Source organism: Miniopterus natalensis, chromosome 1 (assembly GCF_054644295.1).
Source record: "Miniopterus natalensis isolate mMinNat1 chromosome 1, mMinNat1.hap1, whole genome shotgun sequence".
Classification (NCBI taxonomy): Eukaryota; Metazoa; Chordata; class Mammalia; order Chiroptera; family Miniopteridae; genus Miniopterus; species Miniopterus natalensis.
Window position 1 is genome coordinate 101939159 of NC_142081.1, and position 12410 is coordinate 101951568.

General features: G+C 49.5%; 1 protein-coding gene across 9 annotated transcripts in view; it reads left to right on the forward strand.

Moving 5' to 3' along the window:
• Positions 1-6443, forward strand: part of TLE3 (TLE family member 3, transcriptional corepressor) — a 44144-nt gene extending 37701 nt beyond the window's left edge. For 8 of the 9 annotated variants that reach the window (XM_087824741.1, XM_087824749.1, XM_087824743.1 and 5 more), the window contains exons 15-20: positions 402-651; positions 1030-1277; positions 1732-1879; positions 2666-2816; positions 3681-3757; positions 4464-6443. In XM_087824741.1, coding sequence (XP_087680867.1) covers positions 402-651; positions 1030-1277; positions 1732-1879; positions 2666-2816; positions 3681-3757; positions 4464-4571 — 982 coding nt within the window. In that variant the 3' untranslated portion in view covers positions 4572-6443. Of the gene's footprint in view, positions 1-401; positions 652-1029; positions 1278-1731; positions 1880-2470; positions 2504-2665; positions 2817-3680; positions 3758-4463 lie in introns of those variants that run through there. The other variant, XM_087824780.1, reaches the window with a different exon arrangement.
• Positions 6444-12410: the final 5967 nt, after the last annotated feature.

A 12410-nucleotide genomic window follows, 5' to 3' on the forward strand; every position in this document is an offset into this window, starting at 1 on the left:
TCACCTCCTGGCTCTGATGTATACTCTACAATTTATTTGGGCGTGTAAACAGATCCCCCCCACCTGGGGTGGCACTCTGCTGGGTCCTTTCCAGGGGCAATTGGTGTGTTAGGGATGTCATAGATAGGTGATGGGAGAGACCGTTCCAAGATCAGGTGGGGCTAGTGACCTGGTTTGGAGCAAGGATGTGTAAGCAGGAGCAAAAGTCAAGGCTGGAATATTAAGTAGTCCTCACCCTGGTGGAGCCTGGCGAAGAAAGTTGGGGTTACCAGGTTCCTTAAGATTTAGGGGGCAGCTGGAGGCAGAGAGGCCAGTCGGGTGGTGCTGGTGGAAGAGGACAGGACGTGGGGGAACTAGGAGATAACTGAGGATAGCAGAAGTGACAATTCTCCCCCTTTCAGAGCCTACTCTTTTCATGTGAGTGCTGATGGGCAGATGCAGCCTGTGCCCTTCCCTCACGACGCCCTGGCAGGCCCCGGCATCCCAAGGCACGCCCGGCAGATCAACACACTCAGCCACGGGGAGGTGGTATGTGCCGTGACCATCAGCAACCCCACGCGGCACGTCTATACAGGTGGCAAGGGTTGTGTGAAGATCTGGGACATCAGCCAGCCAGGCAGCAAGAGCCCTATCTCCCAGCTGGACTGCCTGGTGAGGATTCCAGGGCTGTGGGCACCTCTAGCTGGCATGGGAGAGCAGAGTAGCCTGGGCCAGGGGAAGAGCCCTGTCAACTTGGCCTGGCTCAGCCCTGTATTGGCTGGGTCTTTGGGCAAGCTGGCTAACCTCCCTCCCTCATTCCCAGTTTTACTGTCTAAGTATTAGAGATGATACTGACCTCCTGGGGTCTGTAAAAAAATGCGTGAAAGATTGAATGGTTGTGAATGAGCAATGGAGATGACCTGGCAGCTTCCAGGAGCAAGAGCAAGATGTGTGTGGGGGTGGCAGGGTGCTTGGAGTTGCTGGATGTGACTCTCCTGGCCCCTGGGAAGGCAGGTGGGCAATGCTCAACAATGCCTTTTCTTCCTACAGAATAGGGACAACTATATCCGCTCCTGCAAGCTGCTCCCTGATGGGCGCACACTCATCGTGGGCGGTGAGGCCAGCACACTCACCATCTGGGACCTGGCCTCACCCACACCTCGCATCAAGGCCGAGCTGACGTCCTCTGCCCCTGCCTGCTATGCCTTGGCCATCAGCCCTGATGCCAAAGTCTGCTTTTCCTGCTGCAGCGATGGAAACATTGCCGTGTGGGACCTGCACAACCAGACGCTCGTCAGGTGCTGCTGTGGGAGGGACCTTTGCAAGTCACCTAGCCCTGTGTCTCAGTACCCTCCTCAGAGTGAGACATGGTGCAGCAGCAGCAGGGCTGGCTCAGAGTTGGCTCTCAGTATACCTTGGCCATCCTTGTATGTCACATTACCATACAGCTTGTGTATGACCTCAGCCCCAGATGTGTGTGTGGGGTAAGGAGAGGGGTTAAGAATGCACATTGAAGAGATACAGCGTGTCCACCTAGGGAGGTTCCTTTGTTACGCACCTGCCCCTGGACATGACCCTTGAGTGGAAGTGGGAGAGGGGCTAGACCTGGCTCTACTGCACGCTCACTAAGAGACCATGGACACAATTGTGTACCCCCTTCTGGGCCTCAGTTTCCTCTTCTGCTCAGAGGCTGCCAGCTTGGTATTCAGTGGTGCCCTGGGCTCACCCCTCCTCCCTGCTTGGCTTTCATAGGCAGTTCCAGGGCCACACAGATGGGGCCAGCTGCATAGACATCTCCCACGATGGCACCAAGCTGTGGACTGGGGGACTGGACAACACCGTGCGCTCTTGGGACCTGCGGGAGGGCCGGCAGCTGCAACAGCATGACTTTACCTCCCAGGTGAGCAGCTGAGATCCCCTCCCCTCCCCTCCCCTCCCCTCCCCTCCCCTCCCCTCCCCTCCCCTCCCCTCCCCTCCCCTCCCCTCCCCTCCGAGCAGCATATTCCCTCCCAGAGCCCAGTGGGCTGGGTTAGGGGACAAAGGGGTCCTTACAGGTGGTCATTGCAAATGGATTTGACACCAACCTCAGCCATCTAGGAAGCAGCAATGAAATAGAATCCATAAGGCCTTGGAATTGGACACACTTGACCCAATTGCTTAGATTTAATTCCCAGCTCCCCCACTGTTGAGTACTTTTGCCTCAGTTTTCCCATTTCTGGGATGGGAATAAGAGTAGCTAGTCTGGTGTGAGCACCTGAAATGGTCCCTCTAAAAACCTTAGCCATTCTGTAAATGCTAGGTATTAGGGTTTTTTGTTGTTATTTTTATTACTCATTTTAATATTTTAGTCATACATATTTAATATTTCAGTGTTTTATTTGCTCACTTTTTTCTTAAGGAAAGGCGGAAGTCGCAGAGAGTAACTTTTTGAAAGCAAAAAATCTGTGCCACCTCTTGAGTTTGAATCCTAGCTCTCCTACTTGCTGTCTAGAGTCAGCAACCTCTCTGAGCCTCAACTTCCTGACCTATAGAATGGGATTGAAAAGTGACATCTGGCACCCCTGAGCTATTGGGCTGAGGGAGAGGAAGGCTTGGCTTTGCAAAGGGTAGGTGGGGAGGTGATGGGAAGGAGTGGTAGGATCTGGAGGGTAGAGGAGACTGAGCTCATCTGCCCCCTCCTCTGCAGATCTTCTCGCTGGGTTACTGCCCCACTGGGGAGTGGCTGGCCGTGGGCATGGAAAGCAGCAATGTGGAGGTGCTGCACCACACCAAGCCGGACAAGTACCAGCTGCACCTGCACGAGAGCTGTGTGCTCTCCCTCAAGTTCGCCTACTGCGGTGAGCCCAGGGGAGCAGGGCCCCGGCAGCCTGGCCTGCCCTCTATGTACAGATGAGGGGCCCAAAGCTTACAGTAGGAGCAGAGCCCTGATGTGAGCCAGGCCTCCTGACCCCGACCTGTGTTCCCCCCATCCTTGTCCCTCAGATGCAGATACTGCCACAGGGTACTGAGCTTTCTTGATGCCAGGCCAGAGCCAGTTGCTGCTGGCCTGGGGCCAACGAACAGTGCTCCCAAGCCCTGCAGGCAGGTTCCTCTAGGCAATTCTTACGGGCAGTTAAAACTACAGGCTTTGATGGCTGAGAGCCCTGGATTTGAATGTCTGCTGCTCCACTGACTAGTTGTGCAGCCTGGGACACATCTCATCCTCTCTCCCACGGGTCTTCCTCTGTGGCCTGGGAATGGATGGCATGGCACCCACCACATGGCTTTGGGAAGCACAGAGTGTTAATGCTGGCAGTTCCCTGGCAGAATAAGGGTGTCCACTGACCTCTGTCCTCAGCTGGGTCTGCAGACTCAAGGCTTTGCCTTTTCCAGCACTTCCTGCTATCTTCCAACAGATGAGAAGGATCGGTTGACCTTTGTGCTTTTAAAAAAAATGTTTTGGGGAAGTGTAATTGCTGTGATTAAGTGCAAACCCTACCTTTTCCCGCCAGCCCTGCCCACTCCTCCACCTTGATTGCAGAGAAAGGCATTCTCTGGGTGTCCATGTGTCTGTTATGTGTCTGCCCCTTGAAAGCAGAGAGTCGGCTAAGCACTGGTTAGCAGTCCACACCTCGTTTCCATGGCAGCCGCCACATCTGGGGTAGGTCTTACTTTAGAGGGCAGCAGGTCACAGCCTGACCCGCTTTGCCTCTCCCCTGCAGGCAAGTGGTTTGTGAGCACTGGGAAAGATAACCTTCTCAATGCTTGGAGGACACCGTACGGAGCCAGCATATTCCAGGTACCACCTGTTATCCAAGTGCCCCTCTCGGTTCTGCCCAGAGTCAGGGTCGGGCTATGGTGATGGGGGTGGGGAAGGTGGGGGGCAAAGCAGTACCTGCCCTGGTTCTTCCAGCTCCTTCCCATCAGGGTCTCCAGAAGCAAGGACTTGGGCCCATCAGTATGGTACTCTCTGCTGCTAATGACATCTGACCCCTCAGGGTGAGGGTTTTTAGGCAGGGGCTCTTGTAGGATTTCTAGAGCCAAGAGGAGAGAAAACGTGCTCTTGGCTCTGGCCTGTATGCGGAGCACTCAGAGGCAGTGAGGAGTGTAGCACACAGGGCAGCTCTTTTCAGAACAGTGTTACCTGATACTCAAGTAAGGTCGTATTTCATCTCAGCATTTCAGAGGTGGGGCAGGAGGAAAAGGTCCAGAAAGAGGTGGGAGAGGGAGGAGGCTTTTTCTGATTCTTCAAGATCTGTGGCCTGACATCCAAGAGTGCTGTGGGCCCTGCAGTGGGCTTCTTGTGGACAAGCCTGTGGAAGGGGCATCTCTAACTAAAAGCGCCTCCTGGGCTGTGTTTGAAGGCCATGCTGTGTGCATTTCAGGGTGGAGCCTGGGGGGGGGGGGCAGGGAGTATATTTAATTCAGAGCACTGAAGTGATGCGGAGCGAAAGTGACTCCTGTCTTTTTTTCCTTCCTGCATCTTTCTGTCTCTCCTTCTCTAGTCTAAGGAATCCTCGTCTGTCTTGAGTTGTGACATTTCGGCGGATGACAAATATATTGTAACAGGCTCTGGTGACAAGAAGGCCACGGTTTATGAGGTCATCTACTAAACAAGGACTCTAACAGGGCTGTCAAACTCTGGGAGAAACAGACTCAACTGTGACAGGGAGATCCTGTGCAGGGCCCCGGCTGGCGAGGCCCTGGAGCAGCCAAGCGTTCCGGGCTGTGCTGTGGCAGGCTGGGAGGGCGCCGGCGTGTGCCGCCCCGGGGGCCCTCATTGATGTGTCTCACAGACTCCGATGGATTCCTCTCCTCTGCCCCTTCACCGGCCTGGCAGATGCTACTAATAGATTTATTTGGAGGCTCATGGCTCCAGTTCCCCACAGACACCCTCATAAATCTGTCTTCCCTTTTCTTTTGACCTGTCCCTTGCCCTGGGTCGGGGACACTGGAGTGGACCACATACCTGTGCCAGGGCTGGGGACCTTATTTTCCCGCTTGTGCGGTGCACAAGATCTGTGAAAAATGTAAATAACAGACTCCTATCTCGGACTGGTCAGGGGGAGCTCCTGCTCACCAGAAATGCTAGCCCTGTATTTCGCCTGCTGTATTTGTAATCCACTCATGGTGGTGGTATTCTGTGTTTTGTTTTTGTTTTTTTTAACACAAGTTCCTGCCTGGAAGGGAGTCAGGGAGGGGGAGGAATGGGGAGAGAAATCCTGGGGTGGAGAAAGGGAGCTGCAGCTGGTAATCAGACTGAACAATCGTACCCTTGGAATGAGTGTGCCTCCAGGTGGACCTGGAATTGTCCGAGAAGGGTCAAGATGACACCACGCAGGCCGACAGACAGTGCTTCCGTTGGGGGCCAGCCTGGGCTGAGAGCAGCTGCAATGGTCAGGTTTTTCTCTGGCCTCCTGCGCTCTGTCTGCCTCTTGCCCTCTGTCACCCTCTCAGGGCTCTGACTCTTGCTCACTCACTCTCCCCGCCTTGCCTCCGTCTGTCTTTGGTGCATCTTTCTTTGGTGCACAGTCAGTCATGTTGAGAAATGGAGTTCGGAGGAACTCCCTCTCTAGCCCTTACTCTGTGGACAAAAACTAAAAAGGACAGAAAGTTAGAGGAAAGCATAGCAACTCAGCTCAGGGAGCTACCAGAGAAAAATAGTGATGATGAGGGTGCTTTTTTTTCTTCTTTTTTTTTTAAGAAAGAATTAGAAGTGATGTCCTTTTATAAAATGTCTTCTCTCCTTTCAAGCCTGTGATTCCCCCTGCCCCCAAGGGAAAGTATTTAATCTACAGGATTGAGTCTGAAAGGGTTATCCCTGCCCCGCAAGAGGGCTGCGGGGGCAGAGGACACTAGGAGGTGGGGGTAGGGGCACTGATATCCTGGCACACTGTGGTGACTTCTTGCAGCTTTCTTTTGAGCCCAAACACTTTACAAGTAGAATATTGTCTCCCAGGTACCACTTTTTGGTGCCAAAATGTTCTGAGGAGTTGGGATTCTTTTTCCCTTTTGGTCTTTCTTTCTTTTTTTCTTCTTTTAAGGAAAAGCTAAAGGCCATTTGAGTCCTGGTGGTAAGCTCTCCTTGGATGTAGCATACGGAAGATAATTTTTATACTGCATTTTTATGGCTTATTTTATAATGTATGATTCTGTCTGGTGAGAAGGAAGGAGGGGCTCCTGTGAAAAACCACCCATTTTCACTGATCTTGCTCCTGGGCCAGCATCACCCCTGACTTGATGTCCAGGCCACCGAGACTGGCCAGGTGCCCTGTACCTTTCTGAGGTTGGGGGAAAGGCTGGGGCAAAGGCTGGCTAGGGTCTTGCCCCCCCCTCCCCCCCAGTCTCAGATGTTCATCTGTCACTGTTGTTAAGGCTGTAGCCACAAGGGAGGGTGAGGGTAGAAGTTGATTCCTGAAGAAAAAAAAAAATGAAAAGTCATTGTAATGAGCTGTTTTTATATTTTTAAAAGTTACTATTTAAAGGTTGGCTTGATTGTTGTGTTTTAATTGCTCCCCTCCCCCTCCATGAACACCTCCATTTTGTCAGAAGAGAGCCTTTGTCATCCGTATACATGAGCCCTTTTCATTTCAAAGTCCTGGACTGGATGGTAAGTGGGAGTATTTTCATCCTACATCACTGCGCCTTGCCAGTCTAAGCCCCAGGGAGTGGCGGTGGGAGCTGATTCCCCCCGGCAGGTGGCAGGACAGAATTCCTGGGGGAAGGCTACAGTGAGTTACACCCAAGTCTTACACAGCTCCCCTTGCAAAAGCGGAAAAAATGTGAACTACAAGTGAAATTGCAAAGTGTCCGTCAACGTCTGGCTCTGAAAACCTGGATCTTTTTTTTTAAGGCTTAACAAATTTAAATGTTTTTGGGAGGGTGGGGGGAACCTTCAATCCCTAGGTCACCAAGGTGTGTTTTGAAGGCTTAGGAGGGTTTTGCAGAAGTGGTAAGACAGGAGTGCTGGTCAGTGTCCCCAGGGATGCAGGGCAGGTTTGGGTGATTCCCATGCTCTTGGATTTCATGCCCCTATCAGAGAAGGTTCCCAGAACTGTGGACTAAAGGTTTTCAACTGCTTATTCTGTCAGTCATACATCAGCACAAACAATTGCCTGCTGTCATTTCATACAAGAATGAAAATTTTTTTAAAGGGAGTGAAAATTCTAATTCTTAATTCTAAGCCTAGAAAGGACAGCTGGACTGCACTTGGTCATTCAGCTGGAGAGAGGATGTCCCTCGGGCTTTTGGAGAAGCTCGGCTGCAACTCAGCTTACAGCGCTATTGATTGACATTTTAATAAAACGGCACCTCTTTGGGCCACGCTTCTTGTTTGTCTAAGTCCACATATCGCAGCAGAGGGCCATATGGCAGGCTCTAGCCAGAAAATTCTGTGTATACCCAGGACTTGCCTGACAGTTGCCCACTGGTGCCAAGATAGGGTTGGAGCTTGCGGGCCCCAGTGGGTGAAAGAGGAAAACCTCTATCAGCCAATGCTTGTCCTACTGAGAGTGAAGGCCAATTTTATTCCCATTTCTTGGAAGACAAGGTGTTCTCTGAAAGGCCCTTCTACCAAGATTTCCTGGGCACAGTCTGGGACGGGGAGATGACCGGGATTCAGTCTCTGCCAAGAAGCTCAGTTGAGGGTGGGGAGAGAGACCACAGCCCCTGTATTTGACTTGTGCAAGTGGTGTTGGGGACATCCTTCAGCTTCCTGCTGGTGCCTCGCCTCGGGCCTGTTCTCACTGCCATTGTCATAGGAGCTCCCCAGGCCTTCACCCTGATTCTCAGGCTGCCTCCTGGCTGCCTTGTTCCACGCACCACTCCCTCCTGTGCTTTCCATTCAGCTTGTTAGAGACCCAGAATCTCAGTCCTGCAGAATCAGATCTGCATTTTAAGGATCCTTGATTCCTCCACACTAAGCCTATGGGGAGGGGCCCACTCATGGTAAACTATCCAGTGCAATCCTTAATCCTCCTACCCCTAGGTCCCCCCATCCCATATGGCCAAAGGCCTTGGTTCCGTTTGTCTAGCCTTTTTAAGTTACCCCCTAACAATTCTTTCTCTTTCATGCAAAACCCAGGCTCATATAATCAGTATTTGCACCACACCTGTTTGCTTGTCTGTCTGTCTCGCTAGGCTAGTTTCCCTGGAGGGCAGCACCCAGGACTTTATGGGCTCTGGGCAGTCCTAGTGAACCATGAGTTTCTACTAGTCTGAGAGATCCTTCTAGTTCTTAGGTGAGTGGGGCATCCAGATGCTCATAACTGAAGCCCAGAGAAAGGAAATGACTGCAGCTCTTTGTGCTGCCTTTCCTCCAAGCAAGGAGATCCGATGAAACAAATGTAGAGGGTATAGGTGTCAGAAGGCAGCTTTCATGGTTTTAGTTCATGTCAGAATATGTGTATAAATGTCCAGGTCAGTCCTCGCAACAGCTGACCAGGCCATCTCTGCTGACTTGTCATTGCCCATCCATCCTGGTTGCCCTCCCTAGTCAGCCCCAACCCCAGCACAGGCAGTGACTCTCCTAACTTATAGGGTCTATGGGAAAGTATGGAGGTACAGAGCTGCGGGTGCTGGTAGAACGGTCTTTAGTGAGAATGCTAAATGTTAGGGACTGGCCATCCAATATCCCATGATGATGGAGTGTAAATTTTTTTCAAGGGTATATTTGAAACTGCACTATTATTTAATATAAAGCACAGCAAACAAATGCAATCAACTTTTTATTTGCATGGTTAGACACCATTTGATTTGTGTGTGTGTGTGTGTGTGTGTGTGTGTGTGTGTGTGTGTGTGTAATATAAAATGTACTCTATTCTGGTACCCATGAAGTATTTTTAAACATTACACCAAAATTGGGCCTTTTAGATTTGAAGAGATATCTATATTGAGCCCCTAACTTTATAATGGGATGATTAGGCCCAGAAAGAGCAGGTGACTTACCATAAGTCACATAGCCTGAGCTGAGATTACAAATCATACTCTGGAGTGGGGCAGGGTAGGAGGGAGCTGCCCAGTGGACAGGACTGCATGGTGTTTGGAGGATTAGAATCCAGGGGATGAGGCCGCCTGCCCCTTCTCCAACAGCACTGGTGAAGTTCTTCATGGAAGGGAGATGCCAAAAAAGTCATGGAAACCAGCCTCATGCTTCCAGAATATCCTAGAACTCACCCACCCATCTTGCCCATGCATCCATCCATCCATCCATCCACACATCCATCACCCATCTGTGCGACTACCCATCTATCTAGCCGTCCTACCCACCTGACATCTAAGAAGTGAAAATCTAATGTGCCTGCCTTGGGCCTGGCTGCTGGAAGGCAAAGATCGATGAGACACAATGCCTGCCCTCACAGAGCTCTCACCAGCAGGGAGGGACAGTCACACCAACTGGCAGTTACCACTCCATAAGGCATGTAATGGCATAAACCACATGATGTCCCAGCACATAGCTGAGACATTAGCTGGGGCAGGGAGAGTGAGCGAGGGTTTCTGGAAGGTGTGAGCTAAACAGATCTGAAGAAGGAAGAGCTGCTGAGCCAAAGGGAGATGGGGGAAAGTGTTCTGGGCAGAAGGAAAAGCATGTGCTTACACCTTGGTAAGAAAAAAGAACCCTCCCTGTACTACTCTCCTGCCCCTCCCCTGTGTGGTTCTTACTCCTTCCCTGTTCTAGCTCCAGTCCAGCTTGCTCAAGTCCCAGTTCCTGGTGCCTTTCCCTGGCCAGTCTCCTCCAGTGCAGGAGCCAGGCTAGGATTCTGCACTGAACAGGATAGTGAAACTCAGGAGGGGGGACCTGGGCAGAGACCAGGGCTCTAGCCAGAGCCAGGAGAGGCATGAAGATGGGAGGAGATGGAGGGGGTGGGCTGCAATTCAGGGGCCAAGAGAATGCTTGTGATGACCTCTCAGGCCTCTAAGTCCCCGGCACTATTATGTTCAAAAACCTGGGGATCTATGCACTGGTTTGTTGTACACGGTCAGTCCCATCTTGGTGGTACACCCATCCAAGCTCCAGTCCACTCAAGCAGCACCTTCATACACTGCACACCTGCCCTCATCACTGCTTGGAGCTCCTCATTGGCCCTCTGCACAGCAGTATCTACACTCCTTAGCTTTTCCCCAGGCCCGAGCCCTGCACCTCTAGAGTAGGTCCTCACCTCTTCTTGCTTCACTGCGCACACCAGTCCACACACCAATGCCCTAAAAAAAACACCTCTCTTTTAGGTTTCAGCCAGGAATGCCCTGCATCCTTCTTTGAACCCCTGCTCATACTTAAGGATTCACCTTCAGTGTCGCCGCTTCCGGGAAGCTGTCTCTGCCCCAGTCCCCAGCTCCTCTAGTCTGAGTTGGGTGTGTGTCCTTTGTGCTCACAGAGCACAGCTCTCCTTGGCCAGCTCTCTACAGCACAAACTAAACATGGTGAATTGTGACTATTTAATTACATCATCCTTTCATCTGATGCCCACTTAACTCTCCCACCAGATAGGGAGCTCCGAGAACAGGGACTGTGTCTTATATCTCCAGGACTTAGCACACAGTAGGTGGTGTTAGTTGAATGGATCAGTGAGTGTGTGATGAAGATAATAGGTAATATTAATAGAGTGCTTAGTATATGTCAGTGCTTCATAAACATTGTCTAATTCCATACTCAACTGTCCTATGAGGTCAATGCTATTGTGCTCATTTTATAGATGAGGGAACTGAAGCTCAACTAGCCCAAGGTCATACAGTTTATAGCATTTGTATGACATTGCTGCTGGCATGTTGGCTGGCTGGCTAAATGAATGGTGGACTGGATGATCATTAGGACTGGCTCAGAAGTTTGGAAAGAACTGATTCCACAGGTGGAGGAGATCAGTGATCTTGAGATGAAGAGCATAGGAGGGAAAGTCAAGGGACAGGAGTGCACCCTGATCAGCTCAGGCTTTCCTCATGTCCATTAGGGAACCTCTGTCATTGCCCAGACAACTCCACCGTGTACCCACCCTGACCCTGAGTGAACCTCCTAGGCAGATTGCAGGGCACAGCTGATGATGGCTCAGGAGTGGGCCCTTGGGACATCCTGGACTGCTGAGGCCGGATGAAAGAGTGGGATGGGAATGTGGCCTATCTCCTGAATATCACCAATGAGAGCTGCCCTGTGCAAGTGTTTGCTGACAATAGGTTACAAAACTTGAAAAAAACAGGTCTGGAATCTCCAATTCCCTTTAACCATGTGGACAGACAGACATGTTGAACAAAACAAACAATTTTCCTAGTCTACCCTGAAATAAAGAGAATCTAATGTCATAAATAAAAGACTTTAAAGGCAGAGTGAGGAACTCCCAAGCTCAGAACAATATTGAAAACTACATAAAGCAAAGCTTGACAGAATTACAAGGAGGGATGGGAGGTTTTAACATACCACTAACAGAAATTGATAGATTGAACTAAAAGAAATTTAAAAGGATGTAGAAGACATAGAATCCTACAACCAACTATTGAAGAGCACAAATTATTTTCCAGCAAACCTGGACCACTTAGTTTATACAAATCAAATGAAGCAGGTATGGCACTTTACAAAATTTAATACTCATTCGCGACTTTTCTTAAAGTACCAAACTAGGAATAAAAGAAAACTGTCCGACAATGGGTAGCTAAACCAGACTATGGGCCTAGTAATAGATCAAGGTTAAATTTTAGAAGCACTGTTTTAAAGTCAGCAAAAAAACAAGAATACTTATTACTGCTTCTGTTTAACATAGTGCTAGAGGCTCTAGCCAGCGCAATAGAACAAAGTAAAAGAATAAACAATGTACAATGATTAAAATGAAAGAAAGTTGAGCTCTGGCCAGTGTTTCTCAGTGGTCAGAGCATAGGCCCATGCACCAAAATGTCATGGGTTCAATTCCCAGTCATGGGCACGTACCTGGGTTGCAGGTTTAATCCCTGGCCCCAGTTGTGCAGCATGCGGGAGACAACTAATTGATGTGTCTCTCTCACATCAATGTTCCTCTCTCTCTCTCTCTCCGTGTCTCTCTGTTCCACTCTTCTAAAAAAAAAAAAAAAAAAAATCAATGGAAAAAGTATCCTTGAAAATAAACAAATAAAATGAAAGAAAGTTGTAAACAAAAGTTTAGTTGCTGGATTTAAGATCAACATTTATTAATCAAAAGCACTCCTATTCATGAGCAATAAAGAAAATGTAATATAAAGAGATAAAATGCATTTACAATAGCAACAAAAATTACCTACGAATAAATCTAAGTAAACCTACACAAGAACTTTGTGGAGAAAAAGATAAAATTTTATTGAAGGAAATAATTTTTAGAAGACCTATATAGATCATAAGCTATACTATATTCATTGATAAGAAAATTCAATTTCATTTTAAAAACTGTCTTTTCCACCAGTCTAAATTATAATGTTAAGCAAAATCCAAATAGGATGTTTTCTATGTAATTTGATAAGCT